This window comes from Ranitomeya variabilis, chromosome 3 (genome assembly GCF_051348905.1).
Source record: "Ranitomeya variabilis isolate aRanVar5 chromosome 3, aRanVar5.hap1, whole genome shotgun sequence".
NCBI lineage: Eukaryota > Metazoa > Chordata > Amphibia > Anura > Dendrobatidae > Ranitomeya > Ranitomeya variabilis.
In genome coordinates this window covers 31,462,905-31,490,439 of record NC_135234.1, presented here as the reverse complement: position 1 = coordinate 31,490,439, position 27,535 = coordinate 31,462,905, and the positions used below count along the sequence as shown (strand labels likewise).

Genomic DNA, 27,535 nt, shown 5'->3' with positions numbered 1-27,535 from the left:
GCCGCCAATATCCCAAGAACGTGCTCTCTCACTCTCACCTTTAACTGTCGTGTCGTTATTTCGAGGATTTCGAGGTTCGGGCAAAAGATCTAAGATTGCGTTTCCTCTCTAGAGGTTACAGCGGACGTAGCCTAAAAAAGGCTTATCATAGAGCTAAATATTCTGACAGGGATGACCTTCTCTATGGGAGGAATAAGATTAAACCAAGGAGAGACAGTCAGATTAGATTTATTACATCCTTTCACCCCCAACAGAATTGTATGAGGGCAGCTATGAGGAGAGCATGGCCAATTTTGCAGGCCGATCCGATTTTAAATAAATTTCTTCCGGCCCGCCCGCTCCTCACGTTCCGGAGGGCCAGAAATCTTAAAGATCAGCTTACTCACAGTCACTATGTTGGGCAGCCGGTGACTACATTCCTCAGCAGTGGTGCCTCGCGGAGTGGATGTTCCCCCTGTGGTAAGTGTATTGCCTGCCCCAACATTGAACGGTGCTCCACATTCTCCAGTTCAGATGGCACTAGGACCTATACGATTAAGAAATATATATCATGTACCTCTCGGTACGTGATATATTATGCTAAGTGTCCTTGTGGCCTTATATATATTGGCCTAACGACACGACAGTTAAAGGTGAGAGTGAGAGAGCACGTTCTTGGGATATTGGCGGCGGCAGAATGTGAAGATATTACCACTCTTAAGACACTACCCAGGCATTTCAGGGACTTCCACTCCTGCGATGCAACACTGCTGAAAGTTAGAGGAATTGACCTCCTTAACATTAACATCAGGGGGGGTGCCCTCGCTAAACGCCTTGCCCAACTTGAAACTAGATGGATGTGGACTCTACGGACCATCCACCCTGATGGTCTGAATGAGAACATTTCCTTCGCTCCATTTTTATAGTTCGCCACTCTTCTGTGCATCATGTGACATCTTTGGTCATATCCCGGTATTTTAGATATTTTTGTTTTAATTTTTGTATTAAGCTTTTAGGATTTTTTGTGTGTGCTTTTTTTCTGGTGCTTATTTATTTGTTACTGTTTCGTTTAGTACTTGGATATCATGAATGTTGGAACATCTAGAGATCCCTCAATCAAGAATTGATCTGCGGCTACGTGTCAACTTGATCATTTATTTTTGTCTTCTATTTAATTATGCGTATGCAGTAATGTTTGTATGTATGTGTGCACATGTATTTATGTGGGTACACGTATACATGCATATATATTTTCATATATATATATACGTATGTATATGTATGTATATATTGATTGTTTCTTTTGGGGTTATATATGTTCTTTTTGTATTATTTCTTTTTGTATTATTTATTATTTTTGTTTTTTATTTTGTTGGTTGTATATGTTGTATATGTAGTATACTACTTTATTATTATTATGTTATGTCATCATGTATTGGGTTTATCTGGGATGTTCCAGCTTGTTATGGACGTATGTATCGCAATATATTATTATGTGTACTGGCTAGGTTCTAGCCATGATTTTTTGTACCATAATTATTATTATATGTGCTTCATCTGTTCACAGTGTATATCTGTAAGATTATGTCTTCTGTGGTATAATATTATATTATAGCTATACATTGGTGACTGTCCATTTGCATTTTTGGTATATTGGTTGCAGCAACACTTCCGTTTTACTGTTCATTATTGGTCTCTATTTGCGCACCTCTGTCCCATTCTGTTGCCCTCTTTTAATATGGCACTTGTATATCCCTCCTGTCTTGTGCGCATGCGCCTGCCTCTCTGCGGTGTGAGCGCTCCTGCTTGCCGTCCTGGCACATAGTCACGTGGGGCCCTGCGTGTTCTTGTTGCCGGCGGCCATGTTGGATTCGTCTGCACCGCCGATATGCAGGTGCAGCGTATTTGCACCCCTATGATCGTCACATCATGATATATAAAGCACACCTTTATGATGGTTCCTTACCCCCTGAGGAAGGAGCGCTGCATTTGGCTCCGAAACGTGCGTTGGGGTTCGCCCAGCTGTCCCACCTGTACACCGGTCCTGCAGTGCCTGGTATGTAATCACGCCGATCTGGCTATGATTCTTTGATATTATTTTCAGTATACACCCATGATAGAAAAATATTTATTCAATTAGCATTGTCCTGTAATATCATGGGTTGTTATATTATGCTACTTTGCATTATGTTGTACCCCTGCTAGGTATTCGGTTGTGGGTGGGCACCTGGCTTTTTATGTACCTGGTTATTTTCCAGTAGTTGTCCCCTATCCATGCCAATTACTTGTTCATGTCTGGTGTTTCACATTGATATTTAATAAAATCATTTATATAGGATCTTCATGGCTGTTTTTTCTGTGTGTTTTTGTGTTTCAGGATCAGTAATGTATGTACACAGTGACTGCACCAGCAGAATAGTGAGTGCAGCTCTGGGGTATAATACAGGAGGTAACTCAGGATCAGTAATGTAATGTATGTACACAGTGACTGCACCAGCAGAATAGTGAGTGCAGCTCTGGAGTATAATACAGGATGTAACTCAGGATCAGTAATGTAATGTATGTACACAGTGACTGCACCAGCAGAATAGTGAGTGCAGCTCTGGGGTATAATACAGGATGTAGCTCAGGATCAGTAATGTAATGTGTGTACACAGTGACTGCACCAGCAGAAGAGCGAGTGCAGCTCTGTAGTATAATACAGGATGTAACTCAGGATCAGTAATGTAATGTATGTACACAGTGACTGCACCAGCAAAATAGTGAGTGCAGCTCTGGGGTATAATACAGGATGTAACTCAGGATCAGTAATCTAATGTATGTACGCAGTGACTGCACCAGCAGAATAGTGAGTGCAGCTCTGGGGTATAATACAGGATGTAACTCAGGATCAGTAATGTAATGTATGTACGCAGTGACTGCACCAGCAGAATAGTGAGTGCAGCTCTGGGGTATAATACAGGATGTAACTCAGGATCAGTAATGTAATGTATGTACGCAGTGACTGCACCAGCAGAATAGTGAGTGCAGCTCTGGGGTATAATACAGGATGTAACTCAGGACCAGTAATGTAATGTATGTGCGCAGTGACTGCACCAGCAGAATAGTGAGTGCAGCTCTGGGGTATAATACACAATGTAACTCAAGATCAGTAATGTAATGTATGTACACAGTGACTGCACCAGCAGAATAGTGAGTGCAGCTCTGGAGTATAATACAGGATGTAACTCAGGATCAGTAATGTAATGTATGTACGCAGTGACTGCACCAGCAGAATAGTGAGTGCAGCTCTGGAGTATAATACAGGATGTAACTACGGATCAGTAATGTAATGTATATACACAGTGACTGCACCAGCAGAATAGTGAGTGCAGCTCTGGAGTATAATACAGGATGTAACTCAGGATCAGTAATGTAATGTATGTACACAGTGACTGCACCAGCAGAATAGTGAGTGCAGCTCTGGAGTATAATACAGGATGTAACTCGGGATCAGTAATGTAATGTATGTACACAGTGACTGCACCAGCAGAATAGTGAGTGCAGCTCTGGGGTATAATACAGGATGTAACTCGGGATCAGTAATGTAATGTATGTACACAGTGACTGCACCAGCAGAATAGTGAGTGCTGCTCTGGAGTATACAAGAATGACAAGTCAATATATGAAAAAAAAAAAACACATTCTCTGCACTTTGTGGTCAGTGTGAGGCTTTTGTGACTTCTCTGCGCAGGATTCTGGGGATTGCCCCATGTCGCTGCTTCGGACAGACGTCATTCACATCCTCTCCTGCGCCATCCAGACTGTGCTGAGACGAGACATGTCGCTCAACAGACGGTTATATGCCTGGTTGCTCGGTAGGTTACAACATCTGCGGGCTCGGATGTACTGAAACCAAAATATCCCCAAAATAATCCAAAAAGGAGAAGTGTGAGTGAAACATGAGGCGGAGGGTGCACAGGCGGCTGACTGCCTGCAGGGGGGGCTGTTCCTAGTTTGGCTGGTGCGGCGGCCGTCACCATTTTGGGGGTTACGTGGAGCGTTCACCATTGGGCCCATTGTCCGGATTACGGTGGATTCTGGCCACACTGGTTTCTGTATAATCCCTTCCTGCGCGGCTCCTTCCTCCTTGTAGTGTTTGTTGTGCATTTTTTATACCTTTGTGTCTGACTGATCGCGGGCAGAAATGATTTTTGTCTTATTTTGTGTTCTCTGTGTCTGTCCCTCTGGGCCGTGCAGGTGCAGGTCAGTTGCATCCCTTATTCTGTATCGCATATTTTTCCTTTCTTTTGGTTGCCCCTCCGGTTATAGACTCTGATGCCAAAAGTCATAGTATAAATGATAGCACTGGGTGAGCTGCAGTACCGCACACAGCCTGTAAATAGGAGGGGGCGCTGTAAGAAACCAGTCATGTTTTTCTAACCCACCGTAGGAATTAGAGGTTGCACTGCAGCTATAATGCATATCTTATCTTAAAAGGTTTTTCCGATTTTAAAAAAAGAAAAAATAAATTGTCCTTTACTTTTCTGAATCTCGGTCGCTGCTCCCGATGTGTGTAATTTTCTGCAGCGCAGACACCGCATCCACAGTGCTGCAGCCAATCCGGGAGCTCAGCCCGTGCCGTCAACAGTGTCAGCAAAGCGGACAATAACAGAGACTCGAAGCAGCGTCAGAAACTCAGCGATGGACCCGGGGAGGGGGAGGAAAGCACATTTTGAGCGATAGTCTCAGTGTACTGGTATAGAGTACAGCAGTCTAGTTTACTCTTCTAATTAACTTGTCAACCTTGGAACTTTATTGCCCCCACCCTAAATGCAAACATTGCAGTCCCCTACCCTCTTAACCCCTTCCTGACCTCCGCTGTACATGTCTGTGGACTGGGCTTTATAGTGAATTATGAAAGTATGGTTGTTGTTTTTTTAACTGACGGTACCTGATATTCCAGAATGTCCTGTAATCCGGCGCTTCTTCCCAGCACAGACATAGAAAATATAGATCACAGAGCAACTAATTAGGGGCTCGAAGGGATTGTCCACAGCGCCAATTTTGTTCATGGCCTGTGCCAGTCTTTCTGTGAATTTCCCTTCACCTAAATACTGCAGTACCAGATACCGCCAATGGACAAGAGGGGCGCTCCTCCAAGTGGTCAGTGGATGACTGCTTTCAAAGGTTGAGGAGTGATAGAGGAGCAGGTGACTCCATAACCATCCCATCTATAAGATCATCTCCCAGTATGTAGTACCCCTTAATGACCGCCGATACGTCCCCATACAGGTGACAATCCAGCAGCTGTCGGCTGTCCACTATAGCTGACAACTTGCTGCATCAGCCACGATCACTGTTTGCACCGTCCAAATCTGTTTAACCCCTTAGGCTATGTGCACATGTTGCGGATTAGGCTTAGGAATTTCTGGTGCGAATTTTGCCTCTCCTGGCAGAAAACGCACCTGCGGATTTGTCGCGTTTTTTGTGCGGTTCCGCAGCGTTTTTTTGTGCGTTTTTGCTGCGGTTTTCTTGCGGATTTGCTGCGGTTTTTACCCCTGCGGTTTTCTATAATGGAATGGGTACAAAAACGCTGCAGATTCACAAAAAAAGAAGTGACATGCTACTTCTTTTAAACCGCAGCGTTTCCGCAGCGGATTTTCCACAAAGTGTGCGCAGCTTTTTTTTCTCATTGATTTACATTGTACTGTAAATCAGTTGGCGATTTGCAGCGTTTCTGCACCTCCAAAAAAACGCTGCGGATCCGCAGAGAATCCGCAACGTGTGCACATACCCTTAGATGCTGATGTCAATAGTGACTACATCATATAAATGGTTAAGAGTGTGGGGGCTTCCTCTTTATCCCAATCTGTGCCCTCAGATCATGATTGTGTGGTCCTGATGTTTGCCATGGCAATTCACGACTAAATAGCGGCCTTACAATCTGACAGCTGTAGTAATCTGTCCAGAAGTTAGAAGCATTTAGGTGGTAAAAATACACATTTTCATTTCTGTCATTCCACTTTGCATTAATTCCTGAAAAGCACCTGAAGGGTTAATAAACTACCTGACAGCAGTTTTCAATATGTCAGGGGTGCTGTTTTTAAAATAGTGTAACGTTTGGGGGTTTCCCAATATATAGGACCCCTAAAGTCAATTCAAACCTGGGTACGTCCCTGAAAAAATAAATTTTGTACATTTCCTTGAAAAAATGAAAAATTACTGCTACATTTGTAAACCTTCTAAAATCATAACAAAGTAAAATAACATTTTATAAATAATGCTGATGTAAAGCAGACATGTGGGAAATGTTATTTATTAATGGTTTGCTGCGGTATGACCATCTGCATTAAAGGGATAATCATTCAAAGTTTGAAAATTGCAAATTTTTTAACATTTTTCTAAAATTTCTGATATTTTTTATAAATAAACACAAAACGTATTGACCTAAATTTACCATTATCATAAAGTATAATGTGTCACGAAAAAACATTCTGAAAATCACTGGGATATGTTGAAGCGTTCCAGAGTTATTACCACATAAAGTGACACTGGTCAGATTTTAAAAATTTGGCTCCGTCACGAAGGGGTTAATAATAATAATAATAATAATAATATTAGTAAATACCTCCAATTAGAAATGTAGTGTAGTTCTTCTGATTCGCTGTGTCACTTACTTCATGTGCAGGGCACTGCAGTAGCTTAGGTATTCATGGTTACAACCATTAACTAACTAACTGTCACTATATGATTGGTTGTAACCATAGTTACTGCAATTCACGTGGGTTAAGCGTCATAGCGAATCAGAAGAACTATACTACATTTCTAATTGGAGTTATTTGCTAATATTATTGTTAATACACCAACTACATATTGGGATAAGATATTGGAGATCAGAATATCCCTTTTGAACTTTTTATTGTTTTCCTTTTCAGGGTCTGATATAAAAGGCGGCATTGTGGCTCCGGAGCTGAAAGCCAAATCAGGGGAAGACGAATACGGCTCCTGCTTTTTTGCAGAATACTCCAAAGATTTATTAGTCAAGGTAGGTGCGACACAGACCATGGAGCAGGGAGTGCCTCTTACTACACCTACGATTGTGAGGGTACCGTCATTCTTCTACAGGCGAGACCTCTGAGTATTAGAGGGGTCCCCTGATCAGGAGACAGATGGGAGAAAATAAAAGCGTTGGGGATCTTTTATTCCTAAGGGTGCACTGCATCAATTACTACATTCATTTCAGTAGGAACCATGTAATGCCTTATTTCTCCTGCGGGGGAGCTGTAGCAAAAATGATCGGTTGCAGGTTCCTCTGCGAATCACAGCTAGTGAATAGGCAACTTTTAACCACAGAAGATGATGAGAAAACACCTTTACATTTTTTGATGAAATTAAGTATACTGATTCTCGTTGTTCCTGACTCCCCGGAGTTCAGAAAACCATAAAATTCCAATATTTTATAATCCACATTCCATTTATTTTTTTGCCATTTATTTTCTTGTTTAGGGCTCCCCCTGGTGGAGAAATATGGAACAGCACTGCAATATGATAACGCTTTAAATATTCTTTATATAGAGAGATTAATGGTGCTTGTATTGATAAAATATAGCAGAAATAATCATGTACAGGAGGAATGAGCCGTGCCCTAGCATACTGTATAATATCAATGTCTCTTTTTGTCTTTCTTCAGGCTCTAATGCAGATTTTACACCAGAATCTCCTGTATTCCGACTCCGAACAAGGCCTGCAAGTCTATCTGAAGCCTTTCCGGATCCTCATCAGCCTTCTGGACAAGCCAGAGATAGGTAATGTGAGTGGCCGTGAAATAAAAGTACTCCTGTGGGAACGATGTCACCATTTATGAGCTCACATAGACGTTATGGCCGGCCTCCATTATTTCATCTTTTTTTTTCCCTTTGTCTAAAACTTCGATAATCATCCCCCTATCGATATTCCATCTATGTTAGAACTTTAATATTGATAACCATTTTGATATCAGATTTGATATCTTGTCCTCAATCAGATGATTGAATGAATTGATAGGGAACAGCGCCGTAATTGTTATAGTGGCCGTGAGTGGTACTGCACTTGCAGTACCACTCACAGCCACTACACACCGTACGGCACTGTGCCACTTTCTGTGCTTCACGGCTCTTCAATTAGGTGATTGGTGGGCGCTGCAAAGCTATACTCACCCCGCAGCCCCTTCATTCTCAGGACCGCTGGTGCATTATGTGTGATGAGGCGATATGTTGTATCCCCGCAGGTCCTCCGCTGGTGGGAGATTTATTCCTGGAAGTGATCCGAGCTTTCTATGCCTACTGCAGAGATGCCCTGGGGACAGACATAAAGCTGAGCTACGCCCAGACTGGCAGCCAGCTCATAAGGTATTACTGGCCACCTAGAGAATCGCCAAAATCACGCTGTCTGTGTATTATGTACGGCCGCAGAGGTGACCCACGGCTGCTAATATGGTCCTTTATGTATCCAGCTCCTCATCATTCTTCTTGGATTATCTCCAAAGTTAACTAAAAAGTATTCATAAATAAACTTCTAAGTATATAACTTACTAATATAGAACATTTAGGCCATTTTCCCCCGGTGGTCACGTGTCCTCTCTTGTAATAATGTTAGTAACTCAATCTCTGATTCTGTGTCCAACACCAGAGAGTGTTTTCTGTGTCAGCACATGACCATCACTGTGTATGAAGGCTCATTTCGATAGCTAAGCCAGCCCCCTCCATATATGCACCAGACGTAAAAGAAGGGGGCTGGCTAAAGTATCGAAATTAGTAAATCACTCAGCTATCTTTTTGTTGAGAACCAAAAATTGAGCCGCTAAAACCAAAACTGGATAAAATTCCTGGAATAATTTTTCTTTGTGGGTTTTTGGACGCGTTTCGCTGAATAGCCTTCTTCTGGGGGTGGCATCACACCTACAGGGCCACCTCTTTATATCGTATCATATCCAATCACATCATAGGAAATAAAAAATCTGAAAATGAGTGATATTAGCCAGATGAGGACAGTTTGGATGGAGCTCATAATAATTATAAAAGGGGCCACCTGAAGGTAGAAATCCCTCCTAGCATTCTCTTAGCCAATGATATTAGACCTTGCATGTCTCTAAGATGAACCCACAGTGAGATTAGGTGCACTGTTGTGAATTCTGCTTTTGGGTTCCCTCCGGTGGTGGTAGGTGGTAATGCAGTTGTCCCTGAGTTGCAGTCCTGGTCAGGTGTTTCTGCTGATTGCAGTTCTGACTGGGGTATTTAGGTGTGCAGGATCCATTAGTCCTTGCCAGTTGTCAATTGTTGTTGAGAGGTGTTGGACCTCTGCCTGGTTCCTCCTGCCTTTCTGCCAAATCAGCAAAGATAAGTGTCTGGTTTTTTTTTCTGTGGCACACATGCTGTGTGCTTCATGATTCAGTGCTATTCTTTTGTGTTTTCTTGTCCAGCTTAGATTGTGTCAGTATTTTCTCAGTCTTGTTGGATTCTCTGGGGTTGCAGATATTCATTCCACGTCTTTAGTTAGATTGTGGAATTTTTTGTATTATCTGCTGTGGATATTTTTTGAAGGGTTTTAATACTGACCGCCTAGTATTCTGTCCTATCCTTTTCCTATTTAGCTAGAGTGGCCTCTTTTGCTAAATCTTGTTTTCTGCCTGCGTGTGTCTTTTCTTCTCCTACTCACAGTCAATATTTGTGGGGGCTGCCTATCCTTTGGGGTTCTTGTTGTGAAATTGGATTCTGGGCTCCCCCGGTGGCCACTTGTGGAATTGAACTTGTGTGCATCATCCCCTCTGTTCACCTGCTCCTATCAGGATGTGGGAGTCGCTATATAACCTTGCTCCTCTGTCAGTTTCTTGCCGGTCAACAATGTAATCAGTAGCCTTTCTGTGCATGTTCCTGCTACTAGACAACTCCCAGCTAGTTGGACTTTTGTCCTTGTGTGTTTTTGCATTTTGTTCCTGTTCACAGCTGCTGTTTCGTTACTGTGTCTGGAAAGCTCTTGTGATCGGAAATTGCCACTCTGGTGTTATGAGTTAATGCTAGAGTCTTAAAGTAATTTCTGGATGGTGTTTTGATAGGGTTTTCTGCTGACCATGAAAGTGCCCTTTCTGTCTTCCTGCTATCTAGTAAAGCGGACCTCGATTTTGCTAAACCTATTTTCATACTACGTTTGTCATTTCATCTAAAATCACCGCCAATATATGTGGGGGCCTCTGTCTGCCTTTTGGGAAAATTTCTCTAGAGGTGAGTCAGGACTGTCTTTTCCTCTGCTAGGATTAGGTAGTTCTCCGGCTGGCGCTGGGCATCTAGGGATAAAAAACGTAGGCATGCTACCCGGCCACTTCTAGTTGTGCGGCAGGTTTAGTTCATGGTCAGTATAGTTTCCATCTTCCAAGAGCTAGTTCTCATATATGCTGGGCTATGTTCTCTCGCCATTGAGAATCATGACAGTTTGACCGGCCAAAAAAAAGGGTTAAATTACTGGCTGAGAAAGGAGAGAAAAAAGAAGTCTGCTACAATTTTTTTTTTTTTTTTTTTTTTTTTTCTCTCTAGTTCTGAGTGTGCTCTTAATTGAATCACTTGCTAGTCTGCCTATACTGCAGCCTTCCTCTCTTTCTCTCCTTCTAATCCTTGAATGGCTCTGTGTTCACCTGTTTCAAATGGATTTTCAGAGTGTAGCTACAGGTTTGAATAATCTCGCCACAAAGGTACAAAATTTGCAAGATTTTGTTGTTCATGCACCTATGTCTGAGCCTAGAATTCCTTTGCCTGAATTCTTCTCGGGGAATAGATCTCACTTTCAAAATTTTAAAAATAATTGCAAATTGTTTTTGTCCCTGAAGTCTCGCTCTGCCGGAGACCCTGCACAGCAGGTCAGGATTGTAATTTCCTTGCTCCGGGGCGACCCTCAAGACTGGGCTTTTGCATTGGCACCAGGGGATCCTGCGTTGCTCAATGTGGATGCGTTTTTTCTGGCCTTGGGGTTGCTTTATGAGGAACCTCATTTAGAGCTTCAGGCGGAAAAGGCCTTGATGTCCTTGTCTCAGGGGCAAGATGAAGCTGAAATATACTGCCAAAAATTCCGCAAATGGTCTGTGCTTACTCAGTGGAATGAGTGCGCCCTGGCGGCGATTTTCAGAGAAGGTCTCTCTGATGCCATTAAGGATGTTATGGTGGGGTTCCCTGTGCCTGCGAGTCTGAATGAGTCCATGACGATGGCTATTCAGATCGATAGGCGTCTGCGGGAGCGCAAACCTGTGCACCATTTGGCGGTGTCTACTGAGAAAACGCCAGAAAATATGCAATGTGATAGAATTCTGTCCAGAAGCGAGCGGCAGAATTTTAGACGAAAAAATGGGTTGTGCTTCTATTGTGGTGATTCAACTCATGTTATATCAGCATGCTCTAAGCGTACTAAGAAGCCTGACAAGTCTGTTTCAATTAGCACCTTACCGTCTAAGTTTATTCTATCTGTGACCCTGATTTGTTCTTTATCATCTATTACCGCGGACGCCTATGTCGACTCTGGCGCCGCTTTGAGTCTTATGGATTGGTCCTTTGCCAAACGCTGTGGGTATGATTTGGAGCCATTGGAGGCTCCGATACCTCTGAAAGGGATTGACTCCACCCCATTGGCTAGTAATAAACCACAATACTGGACACAAGTGACTATGCGTGTTAATCCGGATCACCAGGAGGTTATTCGCTTTCTGGTGCTGTATAATCTACATGATGTTTTGGTGCTGGGATTGCCATGGCTGCAATCTCATAACCCAGTCCTCGACTGGAGAGCTATGTCTGTGTTAAGCTGGGGATGTAAAGGAACTCATGGGGACGTACCTTTGGTTTCCATTTCATCATCTATTCCCTCTGAGATTCCTGAATTCTTGTCTGACTTTCGTGACGTTTTTGAAGAACCCAAGGTTGGTTCACTACCTCCGCACCGGGAGTGCGATTGTGCCATAGACTTGATCCCGGGTAGTAAATACCCTAAGGGTCGTTTATTTAATCTGTCTGTACCTGAACACGCTGCTATGCGAGAATATATAAAGGAGTCCTTGGAAAAGGGACATATTCGTCCTTCGTCATCTCCCTTAGGAGCCGGTTTTTTCTTCGTGTCTAAGAAAGACGGCTCTTTGAGGCCGTGTATTGATTATCGACTTTTGAATAAAATCACGGTTAAATATCAATATCCGTTACCACTGCTTACTGACTTGTTTGCTCGTATAAAGGGGGCCAAGTGGTTCTCTAAGATTGATCTCCGTGGGGCGTATAATTTGGTGCGAATCAAGCAGGGGGATGAGTGGAAAACCGCATTTAATACGCCCGAGGGCCATTTTGAGTATTTGGTGATGCCTTTTGGTCTTTCAAATGCCCCTTCAGTCTTCCAGTCCTTTATGCATGACATTTTCCGCGATTATTTGGATAAATTTATGATTGTGTATCTGGATGATATTCTGATTTTTTCGGATGACTGGGACTCTCATGTCCAGCAGGTCAGGAGGGTTTTTCAGGTTTTGCGGTCTAATTCCTTGTGTGTGAAGGGTTCTAAGTGTGTTTTTGGGGTTCAAAAGATTTCCTTCTTGGGATACATTTTTTCCCCCTCTTCCATCGAGATGGATCCTGTCAAGGTTCAGGCTATTGGTGATTGGTCGCAACCCTCTTCTCTTAAGAGTCTTCAGAAATTTTTGGGCTTTGCTAACTTTTATCGTCGATTTATTGCTGGTTTTTCTGATGTTGTAAAACCATTGACTGATTTGACTAAGAAGGGTGCTGATGTTGCTGATTGGTCCCCTGCTGCTGTGGAGGCCTTTCGGGAGCTCAAGCGCCGCTTTTCTTCCGCCCCAGTGTTGCGTCAGCCTGATGTTGCTCTTCCTTTTCAGGTTGAGGTCGACGCTTCTGAAATCGGAGCTGGGGCGGTGTTGTCGCAGAGAAGTTCCGACTGCTCCGTGATGAGACCTTGTGCCTTTTTTTCCCGTAAATTTTCGCCCGCCGAGCGGAATTATGATATTGGGAATCGGGAGCTTTTGGCCATGAAGTGGGCTTTTGAGGAGTGGCGTCACTGGCTTGAGGGGGCCAGACATCAGGTGGTGGTATTGACTGACCACAAAAATTTAATTTACCTTGAGTCTGCCAGGCGCATGAATCCTAGACAGGCGCGCTGGTCGTTGTTTTTCTCTCGGTTTAATTTTGTGGTGTCGTACCTACCGGGTTCTAAGAATGTTAAGGCGGATGCCCTTTCTAGGAGTTTTGAGCCTGACTCCCCTGGTAATTCTGAACCTACAGGTATCCTTAAAGATGGAGTGATATTGTCTGCCGTTTCTCCAGACCTGCGGCGGGCCTTGCAGGAGTTCCAGGCGGATAGACCTGATCGTTGCCCACCTGGTAGACTGTTTGTTCCTGATGATTGGACCAGTAAAGTCATCTCTGAGGTTCATTCTTCTGCGTTGGCAGGTCATCCTGGAATCTTTGGTACCAGGGATTTGGTGGCAAGGTCCTTCTGGTGGCCTTCCCTGTCACGAGATGTGCGAGGCTTTGTGCAGTCTTGTGACGTTTGTGCTCGGGCCAAGCCTTGTTGTTCTCGGGCTAGTGGATTGTTGTTACCCTTGTCTATCCCGAAGAGGCCTTGGACGCACATCTCGATGGATTTTATTTCGGATCTGCCTGTTTCTCAGAAGATGTCTGTCATCTGGGTGGTGTGTGACCGTTTCTCTAAGATGGTCCATCTGGTTCCCTTGCCTAAGTTGCCTTCTTCTTCCGAGTTGGTTCCTCTGTTTTTTCAAAATGTTGTTCGTTTGCATGGTATTCCGGAGAATATCGTTTCTGACAGAGGGACCCAATTCGTGTCTAGATTTTGGCGGGCATTCTGTGCTAGGATGGGCATAGATTTGTCTTTTTCGTCTGCTTTCCATCCTCAGACTAATGGCCAGACCGAGCGGACTAATCAGACCTTGGAGACATATTTGAGGTGTTTTGTGTCTGCGGATCAGGATGATTGGGTTGCTTTTTTGCCTTTGGCGGAGTTCGCCCTCAATAATCGGGCCAGCTCTGCCACCTTGGTGTCCCCGTTTTTCTGTAATTCGGGGTTTCATCCTCGATTTTCCTCCGGTCAGGTGGAATCTTCGGATTGTCCTGGAGTGGATGCTGTGGTGGAGAGGTTGCATCAGATTTGGGGGCAGGTGGTGGACAATTTGAAGTTGTCCCAGGAGAAGACTCAGCTTTTTGCCAACCGCCGTCGTCGTGTTGGTCCTCGGCTTTGTGTTGGGGACTTGGTGTGGTTGTCTTCTCGTTTTGTCCCTATGAGGGTTTCTTCTCCTAAGTTTAAGCCTCGGTTCATCGGCCCGTACAAGATATTGGAGATTCTTAACCCTGTGTCCTTCCGTTTGGACCTCCCTGCATCCTTTTCGATTCATAATGTTTTTCATCGGTCATTGTTGCGCAGGTATGAGGTACCGGTTGTGCCTTCCGTTGAGCCTCCTGCTCCGGTGTTGGTTGAGGGTGAGTTGGAGTACGTTGTGGAAAAGATCTTAGACTCTCGTGTTTCCAGACGGAAACTCCAGTATCTGGTCAAGTGGAAGGGATACGGTCAGGAGGATAATTCTTGGGTCACTGCCTCTGATGTTCATGCCTCCGATCTTGTCCGTGCCTTTCATAGGGCTCATCCTGATCACCCTGGTGGTTCTGGTGAGGGTTCGGTGCCCCCTCCTTGAGGGGGGGGGTACTGTTGTGAAATTGGATTCTGGGCTCCCCCGGTGGCCACTTGTGGAATTGAACTTGTGTGCATCATCCCCTCTGTTCACCTGCTCCTATCAGGATGTGGGAGTCGCTATATAACCTTGCTCCTCTGTCAGTTTCTTGCCGGTCAACAATGTAATCAGAAGCCTTTCTGTGCATGTTCCTGCTACTAGACAACTCCCAGCTAGTTGGACTTTTGTCCTTGTGTGTTTTTGCATTTTGTTCCTGTTCACAGCTGCTGTTTCGTTACTGTGTCTGGAAAGCTCTTGTGATCGGAAATTGCCACTCTGGTGTTATGAGTTAAATGCTAGAGTCTTAAAGTAATTTCTGGATGGTGTTTTGATAGGGTTTTCTGCTGACCATGAAAGTGCCCTTTCTGTCTTCCTGCTATCTAGTAAAGCGGACCTCGATTTTGCTAAACCTATTTTCATACTACGTTTGTCATTTCATCTAAAATCACCGCCAATATATGTGGGGGCCTCTGTCTGCCTTTTGGGAAAATTTCTCTAGAGGTGAGTCAGGACTGTCTTTTCCTCTGCTAGGATTAGGTAGTTCTCCGGCTGGCGCTGGGCATCTAGGGATAAAAAACGTAGGCATGCTACCCGGCCACTTCTAGTTGTGCGGCAGGTTTAGTTCAAGGTCAGTATAGTTTCCATCTTCCAAGACCTAGTTCTCATATATGCTGGGCTATGTTCTCTCGCCATTGAGAATCATGACAGGTTCTGCTCTGAGGCAAGGTAGTATTCCTATTTCCATCTATAGGGGTATTTAGTCCTCCGGCTGTGTCGAGGTGTCTAGGGTTTGTTAGGCACACCCCACGGCTACTTCTAGTTGCGGTGTTAGTTCAGGATCTGTGGTCAGTATAGTTTCCACCTACTCCAGAGAAAGTTTCATGCGGCTCCAAGGTCACCGGTGTTATGATCCTAGTTGCAAGGATCGCAAGAAGGACTAGCTAAGTAACTAAACAGACTACAAACTCTGGGGAAGTGGTAACTGAATTGACCGCAACCTGATCCTATCCTCAAACAACTATAGGCAGCCGTGGAACGTACCTGAAAATCCTAGACGTCTCTTCACGGCCTGAGAAACTGACTATTCCTAGAGGGAACGAAAGTCCTCACTTGCCTCAGTGAAATGACCCCAAAGATATAGAATAGCCCCCCACAAATCTTAACGGTGAGTCAAGGGGAAAGCACAAATGCAGAGATGAAATTAGATTTAGCAAATGAGGCCCGCTAACACTAGAAAGCAGAAAATAGGAAGGGAGCTGTGCGGTCAATTAAAAACCCTATTCAAAAATATCCACGCAGAGATCGCTCGAGCCCCCGCACCAACTAACGGTGCAGGGAAAGCAACTCTGTACCCCAGAGCAAACCAGCAGAAGAAATCACATATTAGCAAGCTGGGCTAAACTCATCATACACAGAAATCATATTGCAGACTGATGAGCAAAAAATAATTAAACAGAACTTAGCTTCTCCTGAAGAGACTGAAACCGAAGATAATCAGGAGTAATCAGAATAGCACTGAGTACATTGACAGCCGGCAACAAGTGGAAGTGAAACAGAGCTAAATAGGAAACTCCCAAGTGAATAACGAGGCAGCTGATCAGCCACAGACCCGCAGGATAACAAACAAAGCCACCAGGGGGAGCCCAAAACAAGTCACACAATACCATCTGTGACCACAAGAGGGAGCCTGAAAACAGAGTTCACAACAGTACCCCCCCCCTTGAGGAGGGGTCACGGAACCCTCATCAAAACCCCCAGGGCGATCAGGGTGAGCCACATGGAAGACACAAACCAAATCGGCCGCATGAACATCAGAGGCGACAACCCAGGAATTATCCTCCTGACCATAGCCCTTCCATTTAACCAAATACTGAAGCCTCCGTCTAGAAATACGAGAATCCAAGATCTTCTCCACCACGTATTCCAATTCTCCCTCAACCAGCACAGGGGCAGGAGGCTCAACCGGAGGACCCACAGGCACCACATACCTCCGCAACAACGACCGATGAAACACATTATGAATAGCAAACGATGCTGGGAGGTCCAAACGAAATGACACAGGGTTAAGGACTTCCAAAATCTTATAAGGACCGATAAACCGAGGCTTGAACTTAGGAGAGGAGACCTTCATAGGAACAAAGCGAGAAGACAACCACACCAAGTCCCCAACGCGAAGTCGGGGACCCACACAGCGACGGCGGTTGGCAAAGCGCTGAGCCTTCTCTTGTGACAGCTTCAAATTGTCCACAACATGATTCCAAATCTGATGCAACCTATCCACCACAACATCCACTCCAGGACAGTCAGAAGGCTCCACCTGACCCGACGAAAAACGAGGATGAAACCCCGAATTACAAAAAAAAGGAGAAACCAAAGTAGCAGAACTAGCCCGATTATTAAGGGCAAACTCGGCCAATGGCAAAAAAGTCACCCAGTCGTCCTGATCAGCAGAAACAAAACATCTCAAATAGGTTTCCAAGGTCTGATTAGTTCGTTCTGTTTGGCCATTCGTCTGAGGATGGAAGGCCGACGAAAAAGACAAATCAATGCCCATCTTAGTGCAAAAGATCCGCCAAAATCTAGACACAAACTGGGATCCTCTGTCAGAAACAATATTTTCAGGGATCCCATGCAAACGAACCACATTTTGAAAAAACAGCAGAACCAACTCGGAGGAGGAAGGCAACTTAGGCAAGGGCACCAAATGGACCATCTTAGAAAAACGATCACACACCACCCAGATGACAGACATTCTCTGAGAGACAGGGAGATCCGAAATAAAATCCATGGAAATGTGCGTCCAAGGCCTCTTCGGGACAGGCAAAGGCAACAGCAGACCACTGGCACGAGAACAGCAAGGCTTAGCCCGAGCACAAATTCCACAAGACTGCACAAAGGATCGCACATCCCGCGACAAGGAAGGCCACCAAAAGGACCTGGCCACCAAATCTCTGGTACCAAATATTCCAGGATGGCCCGCCAACACCGAAGAATGAACCTCGGAAATAACTCTGCTGGTCCATCTATCCGGGACAAACAGTCTCTCCGGTGGACAACGGTCAGGTCTATCCGCCTGAAACTCCTGCAGCATTCGTCGCAAATCTGGGGAGATGGCAGACAAAATCACCCCTTCTCTGAGAATACCAGCCGGCTCTGAATTTCCAGGAGAGTCAGGCACAAAACTCCTTACATTCTTCGAACCAGGCAGGTACGAGACCACGAAATCAAAACGAGAGAAAAACAACGACCAACGAGCCTGTCTAGGATTCAGCCGCTTGGCCGACTCGAGATAAATCAGATTCTTGTGATCAGTCAAGACCACCACACGATGCTTAGCTCCCTCGAGCCAATGTCGCCACTCCTCAAATGCCCACTTCATAGCCAACAACTCCCGATTACCAACATCATAATTCCGCTCGGCAGGCGAAAACTTTCTTGAAAAGAAGGCACATGGCTGCATCACAGAGCCATCGGCGCTTCTCTGCGACAAAACAGCCCCCGCTCCAATCTCGGAAGCATCAACCTCGACCTGGAAAGGAAGAGAGACATCTGGTTGACATAAGACCGGAGCCGAAGAAAACCGGCGCTTCAGCTCCCGAAAGGCCTCCACAGCCGCAGGAGACCAGTTAGTAACATCAGAACCTTTCTTGGTCAAATCCGTCAAAGGCTTAACAACACCAGAAAAATTAGCGATGAAGCGACGGTAAAAATTAGCAAAACCCAAGAACTTCTGAGGACTCTTAACAGATGTAGGCTGGGTCCAGTCATGAATAGCCTGAACCTTGACTGGGTCCATCTCAATAGTAGAAGGAGAAAAAATGAAAGCCAAAAAAGAAACCTTCTGGACTCCAAAAAGACATTTTGAGCCCTTCACAAATAAAGCATTGGCACGCAGGACCTGAAACACCATCCTGACCTGCTTAACATGGGACTCCCAATCATCAGAAAAAAACTGAATATCATCCAGATACACAATCATAAATTTATCCAGATATTCGCGGAAGATGTCGTGCATAAAAGACTGAAAGACAGAAGGAGCGTTAGAAAGTCCAAAAGGCATCACCAAGTACTCAAAATGGCCTTCGGGCGTATTAAATGCAGTTTTCCATTCATCACCCTGCTTAATACGCACAAGGTTATACGCACCACGAAGATCTATCTTGGTGAACCAACTAGACCCCTTAATGCGAGCAAACAGATCAGATAACAATGGCAAAGGATACTGAAATTTGACCGTGATTTTATTCAGAAGATGATAATCAATACAAGGTCTCAGGGAACCATCCTTCTTAGCCACAAAAAAGAACCCCGCACCAAGAGGGGAGGAGGAGGGGCGAATAAGTCCTTTCTCCAAAGACTCCTTTATATAACTCCGCATAGCAGCATGCTCCGGCACTGACAAATTGAAAAGTCGTCCCTTAGGAAAATTACTACCAGGAATCAAATTTATAGCACAATCACAATCCCTATGAGGAGGTAGAGAACTGAGTTTGGGCTCATCAAATACATCCTGGTAGTCTGACAAAAACGCAGGGACTTCAGAAGGAGTGGATGATGCAATTGACACCACAGGAGCGTCACCATGAATTCCCTGACAACCCCAACTTGACACAGACATTGCTTTCCAATCCAGGACTGGATTATGAGTCTGCAACCATGGCAGACCCAACACGACAACATCATGCAAATTATGCAGAACAAGAAAGCGAATCACCTCCTGATGAACAAGAGTCATGCACATGGTCACTTGTGTCCAGTACTGAGGTTTATTCGTAGCCAATGGCGTAGCATCAATTCCCCTTAGTGGAATAGGGAATTTTAAAGGCTCCAAAACAAAACCACAGCGCCTGGCAAATGACAAGTCCATCAGACTCAGGGCAGCACCTGAATCTACAAAAGCCATAACCGGGTAAGATGACAGGGAACAAATCAGGGTAACAGACAAAATGAACTTAGGCTGTAAAGTACCGATGGTGACAGATTTATCAACCTTTTTTTTTCGCTTAGAGCATGCTGAGATAACATGAGCTGAGTCACCACAGCAAAAGCACAACCCATTTTGCCGTCTACAATTTTGCCGTTCACTTCTGGTCAGAATTCCATCACATTGCACAGACTCAGGTGTCTGTTCAGAAGACACCGCCAAATAGTGCGCAGGTTTGCGCTCCCGCAAACGCCGATCAATCTGAATGGCCAGAGTCATTGACTCATTCAGACCTGCAGGCGTAGGGAACCCCACCATGACATTTTTAATGGCCTCAGAAAGACCTTTTCTGAAATTTGCAGCCAGGGCACACTCATTCCACTGAGTAAGCACCGACCATTTCCGAAATTTCTGGCAGTACACCTCTGCTTCATCTTGCCCCTGAGAGAGGGCCAACAACGCTTTTTCAGCCTGGTTCTCAAGATTAGGTTCCTCATAGAGCAATCCAAGGGCCAGAAAAAACGCATCCACACTGAGCAATGCCGGATCCCCTGGCGCCAATGCGAAGGCCCAATCTTGAGGGTCACCACGCAAGAAAGAAATTATAATTTTAACTTGTTGAACGGAATCACCAGAGGAACGAGGTTTCAAAGAAAGAAACAATTTACAATTGTTCTTAAAATTCAGGAACCTAGATCTATCTCCAGAAAACAACTCCGGAATAGGTATTCTAGGCTCTGACATAGGACTGTGAACAACAAAATCCTGAATACTTTGTACCCTTGCAGCAAGATGATCTACACTGGAGGCCAAACTCTGAATATCCATATCAGCAGCTGAACTCAGAGCCACACCAAGATTAAGAGGAGGAGAGAAGCTAGACACACAGCAGCTAGACACACGGCAAACAAAAAAAAAAAAATTCTCAAGGCTTCTTTTCTCCTGCTTCTGCCATGCAATTAACACTTTATGGGCCGGCTGTACTGTTATGATCCTAGTGGCAAGGATCGCAAGAAGGACTAGCTAAGTAACTAAACAGACTACAAACTCTGGGGAAGTGGTAACTGAATTGACCGCAACCTGATCCTATCCGCAAACAACTATAGGCAGCCGTGGAACGTACCTGAGAATCCTAGACGTCTCTTCACGGCCTGAGAAACTGACTATTCCTAGAGGGAACGAAAGTCCTCACTTGCCTCAGTGAAATGACCCCAAAGATATAGAATAGCCCCCCACAAATATTAACGGTGAGTCAAGGGGAAAGCACAAACGCAGAGATGAAATTAGATTTAGCAAATGAGGCCCGCTAACACTAGAAAGCAGAAAATAGGAAGGGAGCTGTGCGGTCAATTAAAAACCCTATTCAAAAATATCCACGCAGAGATCGCTCGAGCCCCCGCACCAACTAACGGTGCGGGGAAAGCAACTCTGTACCCCAGAGCAAACCAGCAGAAGAAATCACATATTAGCAAGCTGGGCTAAACTCATCATACACAGAAATCATATTGCAGACTGATGATCAAAAAATAATTAAACAGAACTTAGCTTCTCCTGAAGAGACTGAAACCGAAGATAATCAGGAGTAATCAGAATAGCACTGAGTACATTGACAGCCGGCAACAAGTGGAAGTGAAACAGAGCTAAATAGGAAACTCCCAAGTGAATAACGAGGCAGCTGATCAGCCACAGACCCGCAGGATAACAAACAAAGCCACCAGGGGGAGCCCAAAACAAAAGTCACACAATACCATCTGCGACCACAAGAGGGAGCCTGAAAACAGAGTTCACAACACACCGGATCATAACAGTGCACATTGCGGTGACAAAACAGGTGGAGTCATCCCTCAGGCCACTTAAGGGTGACGGTCTGGCCACAGGACCCAGGTCGCTGCCCATACAATCACGTGAACCACCATGGTCACGAGCCGGGACATATGACCGGAGTGTCAGCCAGATAGACACACCAGAGGATGAGGCCAGCCATGCTGGTTACGCGAGTGTGCACTTGCACTGGGATATATAGAATGGATATCTGGAACATATTTGCCAAAACGCGCGTCGGGGTCTGGCACTACACTCTGCAGGAGGCGATTATTAATATATCTGATATCTTTGTCTTCTACTTTCTATCAGTGTGATGGTAACTACTGACAGTCTGTAACTGTATGTGCCAGAACCACACACATTATTCTGCATGGGTCACTGACTACACATACCAAGCATTGGTTTCCCAATTTTTAAAAGCCATACTTTTCCAGCACCTCTATATGGGGCAGTTTCATGGGCTCAACTCAATTTAATGGTCTGTGAAAACTATTTTTTACATTATGAGGAGTCAATTACAATTGGCAATTGCCAGTGCGTCTATTACATGTCATCGCATTTAATCAGAAAAAAAATGAAAGATGCAACTGCTGCATTTTCCTGTGCACTATTTTTCATACATGTCCCCCGATGTCATCTGTTTTGCAGTGCAATTAAAGAAAATAAAACTGCCTCAGAAATCGTAAAAACAGTGAACCTCCTCATCACCTCGCTGAGCTCGGACTTCCTGTGGGATTACATGACTGTGTGCTTTGAGCAAAGCTTCAGGTGTGTGTCTGTAGTTCCACCCATACCAATGTCATTATTGACCTAGGCCGCTGTTGAAAGCAAGATCTTTGTATAAAATGGAGAATGCTTTAACATGAACCTGACATTTTTTAACTCTTTCATCACAGAAAAATTGGGGATACCAGTGACCCTAAGTACGTGGGACGAGCTCCCAGTGTGTCTGAGATCTGCACTCTCCTGGTCTTCCTTCTTGATGTCATTCCTCTGGTAAGAGTCAGACATCTTAAAGGGGACCTGTCACTTGCAGATAATATGTATTTTTTAACCTGTTTTTAATGCTGCTGTTCTCCTGAATCCGACGCTGTTTCTCTTTTTTTCCTGCGCCTCTCCGTTCCTGAGATATGGCCCCCTCTTCACTGTACATAAATCTGGTCTTTTTAGCACTGTGGGCGGAGTCATGATGAAGACTCCCACTGAGAGGAGTTGAGGGCCACGCCCACTTAACAGACAAGACTTGATTTACATACAGGGAAGAAGGGGCCATATCTCCGGAACAGAGAGGAGCAGGAATAAAAGAAAAACAACGCCGGATTCAGGAGAACAGTGGCATTTACAACAGGCGGAGAAATATATATTTTTACGGCAACTGACAGTTCCCCTTTAAAGTTTATTTCAAGTCTTGTGGGTAAATGACATATCATTACACATGGATATACTGGATATGATTTTCAAAACCCACTCTCCTGACAGTTCACTAAGCAACAAACCTCAGTTCTGGACTCCAAAATTCATGTGATATATTTATTCTTAGATGTTGTATTCCTGTACGGTGACGAATTTAATTTTTAACGATCAGGAACTCTACTCTGAAGTCCAGACTCAGTACCTACCTCAGATGCTCAGCTACATGGCTCAGTCTCTATCGGAGAACATGGACGGGCTCAGCCTGCCGGAGCTGACCCAGGCGCTGAAGACGTGTTTCAAGGTCCTCAGTAAGGTGCAGATGCCTCCGGCGTACCTGGACATGGACCCCGTGAGCCCGGACAGTGTAAGTAATTGTTCTAATGGAGTCACTCTTACTTATTACAATGGGCCACTGTGCATTAAAATCAATTGCACGTGATCTGTGCCTTTTTGTTTTTTTGCCTGCCTATAGTCCTCCAGGACCCGCTCCTGTGATCTCCCAGCACAATAATGTAATTCACGTGACCACTGCAGCCGATCATGTGCATCTATATTCTTTTTTTTATGACAGAGTCCATCCAAAGAGTCACTGAAACATAAAAGCAGCGATGAAACCGAGGTGGAGGTGGGAGAAGATCCGATATTCCCTCCCTTAAAATCCGAAGACAGCGGAATTGGCCTGAGCGCCTCATCCCCGGAGCTGTCCGGATACCTCCGTATGCCCAAAGTGTGCCCAGAAAAGGATGACGTCTGGAAGAAGGGAGGCAGCGTCCAGAAGACCCTGCACTGCATACAGGACCTGGTGGCCAACTTTGCCAGCAGACATCTGTTCGGCTTACAACTGAGCAACGGGATCAGCTCCCACAATAAAGAGGAGTCCGTAAAGAGGAAGGGGCACTGGGAACCCAAGCCGATCACCGCGCCGCAGTTCAAGCAGATGCTGACGGATTTCTTCACTCCGCGGCCTCCGGTACCAAAACTGAAGAGCGATAAGGTGGAGCATTCTCCATCCCGCAGCCCCAATAAGAGAGGTAATAAAGGGTTAGACGAGGAGTGGGACATTGACCGCTACATCCAGAACATGGGCCAGATGTCTGAAGACTGCCGGGAGGCCTTTGCTGCCGCCTGTCACTTCCTGCTGGATTGCGCCACCTTCCCGGTCTATCTGTCAGAAGAAGAGATGGAACAGATATACTCATCCCTGGTCCAAGTGCCCGGTAAGAGGACAGCAGTCAGAATTCCCTGTCACGTGACATATTTAACACCTCCTTCCTCCTACTATTGCCTTGTGGTGCAGGTGTCGGTAGTGTTACACAGCCGGCACCTGCGTCCATCAGCAGCGATCAGAGCCAGCTCTGGTCTCTGCTCTTTAACCACTTAATTGCTGCTATCAATCTATCTGACAGTGGCATTTCAGTGTGTACATACATATAAAGGAAAAATGTGAAGCAGCACTTCAAAGATTTCTTAAAGAATAAGGTGGACTTTATTAGGCCTACATGGCATGACGACGTTTCGGCTCACACTGAGCCTTTATCAAGCCTTTATAGTGCTGCTTCACATTTTTCCTTCCTATAAAGTTGACAAGCTTACAGATTTTTTTTTTTGCCGGGAAGCCTGTGCACCCACTTGTCTGAAAAGTGTGCTGTTCCATTTTTTTTTTTCACTTGGAATTGTTTTTCTCCACTTTTTTTTTTTTATTACATTTTTGGAAGAACTTAATGGTGTCATTCAAAACCACAGTTCGTCCTGCAATTTAAAAAAAAATTATAAATTAATCTGTCATAAAAAATTTTTAAAAAAAGTTATGGCTCTTATATGAAGGGGAGGGAAAAAAAAACATCAAAATACGAAAGCACAAAAAAATAAAAATTTACCTTTTGGCTTAAAGGAACACTCCGCTTCTTCCTGACATATTTACAACATTTCCCAGTTTAATTTTACATATAGAGTTGGAAATCGCTGCCGTCACTGCCACCTTAAGACATCAGAAGATTCCCTTTCTTGTAACCCAGCTAAACGCTGGTTTACTGTTTCCAGAAACTAAATGTATCATTCTGTCGGAATCTACAGGACAGTGTACTAAGGGAGTTTAGTTGTGCAGGTCACATGACTGTCTGCAGAGAACTGATAGGCAATCTTCAGATCTTCTTTTCTTTCTCTTTGGATGTGAACCGAGAAGAAAACTACATAAATCTGAATTCGGTGCTAGACGTGTACTTATTACCAGCCCTGACTCTGTTATTTAGGAGAGGTGTGGATTTGGTGACACTTGCATTTGTACTACCAGGGTCTGGTGATGCCGGGTTCCCGCTGTGGTTCAAGTCCCTAATGACGGTCTGCTGCTGTGTGAAGGATTGCTACATTCAGAACGTGGCCATTTCCACCCTTTTGGAAGTCGTGAATCACTCGCAGTCCCTCTCGCTGGTCATGGAAGACCGAATAAAGCGCTCAAAAATGGCCGGCTACAGCGAGGTGTTTGGAAAGTTGCAGATGGTCACCGTTCCACCCGTCCCTCCGGGAGTCCTCAAACTTATAGCAGAGAAGACAGACTTTTACCCTGTAAGTCTTAAGATTCAGTGAAAGTCTTTTGTTTGCAACTAATCATTCTTTTATCCCAAAAAAACATGTCTTACCGTTTGGTGGTGACTATGGCGATACATTGGAGCTGCGGACATAAAACGGTAGCGGGTTTTTAACCAAAACTATTTGCAAAGGTGCTTTATCTTTTCATAACAATACAAAAAAATGTATCAAAATGCACAAAGTTGAATGTATAACATAAAATAGATGTTAAAGAGCCGGTATGGCCTCTGTTGTACCCCAGAGGGTGGCTCACGTGCTGTGGAACCAGCTGAACATGGAGACCAGAGAACATCACATCACCTGCGTGGAGCTGTTCTACAGGCTGCACTGCCTGGCTCCGTCCGCCAATATCTGCGAGGAGATCATCTGCCAGACCCTGCTGGATAATGATAAGGTGAGGCCGGGGGGACACTCACGTATTTGGGGGTTTACCTTTATAAGCCTGAAGGTAAAGTTTTCCTTCAGTGAGAATGCGGCCGTCAATCACAGCTGTTGTGCCCTTCATACAGACGTCCATTTTTCAGGCACATGTTCTACCTGTGTGTTTTACGCATCCATGGTGCTGTTCTTGTGTTTTGTTTTTTTTGGTTTTTTTTCGGACCGAGTGTCCAATAAAGGGATTACAAAAATGGCCACGTGTTTGGTTTGAGTTGTGTATCAATGCAAGTCAATGGGTCTGTATTAAAGCCGGATATCGCTCGGATGCCATCTCTGTTTGGTCCGTGTGCTGTCTGTTTTTTGGGCAGGAGAAAAATTGTTGCCCCTTTGGGCGTAATGTTAAAAAATAGCTGAATATCTAATCCAGCTCGCTGATGTAAAGGGACCCGTGTCTTCTCATATGGAAAAAAAATGGAGGTGTGAATGAGGCCTTAAGCGTGGATTCTGGATCCCACAGTCCAACATGTCTCGTACTTTGCAGGTGATCAGACTGGAGGCTCTGTTCCGCTTCTCTGTGATCTGGCACCTGACCAGGGAGATACAAGGCAGCCGCGTGACATCCCATAACAGATCCTTCGACAGGTGACGGAGATATTGCGCCTTACAGACATGGCGGCTGTGACTCTCCGCTCTTTTATCTGATGCGTTATTCATCCTTTGTTTTCTGCAGGTCTCTCTTTGTGGTTCTTGACAGTCTGAACTGCGCGGATGGAGCCATCGGTGCCGCCGCTCAGGGCTGGTTGGTACGGGCGCTCTCTTTAAATGATGTCGCCAGGATCTTAGAACCCGTCCTGTTACTTCTGCTGCATCCTAAGACCCAAAGGACGTCCATTCAGAGCATTAAGCAGAAAAACTCCTCAGGTACGACAGGCGCTTATCACTCCGCGTCGGCCATACTGTCCTCGCTGATATATAGGGCTCACATATTGGTTTACATCACGGTGGATACTCCTTTTTTCACTACTTTATTAGGGCACGTTCTGATATTAGAGGAGCCACCTCCTAGCTATCAAGGACTGCAGCGGTTAAGACTCTTAAAACGGTTCTCCATAAGCAACATATCAATTACTGGGACCCTCCATTGATTCTAAGAACGTGGGTCACAAAGTCCCCAGTGTGAATGGAGCGGTAGTAACGATGTCCGACCTAAGCTTCTTTCACGGCCCATAGTGCTGATGGTCACATCTTCTCTCCACTACCTCGTTCACACGGGGGTCTTTGAGACAATCATTCTCAGGAGAATTGTTTTGTGTCAAAGCAGTCGGACCCCCAATAATCATCTTGTGGATAAGTGATAAATGTTGTTTATCTTCACATGCCGGCCCACAGGACCACTTACCACTTCCCTACTATTACTTTTCTCGGGGTGATAATATAAACCCCTTAAAAGAGTTTTCTCAAAACTGAAAGTCATTGCCTATGTATAAGATAACTTGGTGGTCCGACCTCTGGGGCTTTCAGTTTTCCAAGAAGATCAAATGCACCTTTACTTCATTCATTCCAGCGGTGGGACCCCCACTGATCAGTAAGTCATCCCCTATATTATACGTAGGGGATTACTTTGGAAGCAATGTGTCCTATAATTGGCTGATTGCTTTAGGTCCATTTGCTGAAACCCCTCGTGATTGGGT

At 44.9% G+C, this 27,535-nt stretch overlaps 1 protein-coding gene across 3 annotated transcripts in view; it reads left to right on the top strand.

Annotated features, from left to right (window-relative positions):
* Positions 1 to 27,535, top strand: part of DOP1B (DOP1 leucine zipper like protein B) — a 107,411-nt gene that overhangs the window by 56,088 nt on the left and 23,788 nt on the right. For all 3 annotated transcript variants that reach the window (XM_077293893.1, XM_077293895.1, XM_077293894.1), the window contains exons 7-18: positions 3,713 to 3,836; positions 6,897 to 7,006; positions 7,652 to 7,766; positions 8,228 to 8,348; positions 22,116 to 22,235; positions 22,364 to 22,463; positions 23,053 to 23,244; positions 23,452 to 24,097; positions 25,171 to 25,442; positions 25,708 to 25,860; positions 26,386 to 26,486; positions 26,575 to 26,765. In XM_077293893.1, the coding sequence (XP_077150008.1) occupies positions 3,713 to 3,836; positions 6,897 to 7,006; positions 7,652 to 7,766; positions 8,228 to 8,348; positions 22,116 to 22,235; positions 22,364 to 22,463; positions 23,053 to 23,244; positions 23,452 to 24,097; positions 25,171 to 25,442; positions 25,708 to 25,860; positions 26,386 to 26,486; positions 26,575 to 26,765 (2,245 nt within the window). The remainder of the gene's footprint in view (positions 1 to 3,712; positions 3,837 to 6,896; positions 7,007 to 7,651; positions 7,767 to 8,227; positions 8,349 to 22,115; positions 22,236 to 22,363; positions 22,464 to 23,052; positions 23,245 to 23,451; positions 24,098 to 25,170; positions 25,443 to 25,707; positions 25,861 to 26,385; positions 26,487 to 26,574; positions 26,766 to 27,535) is intronic.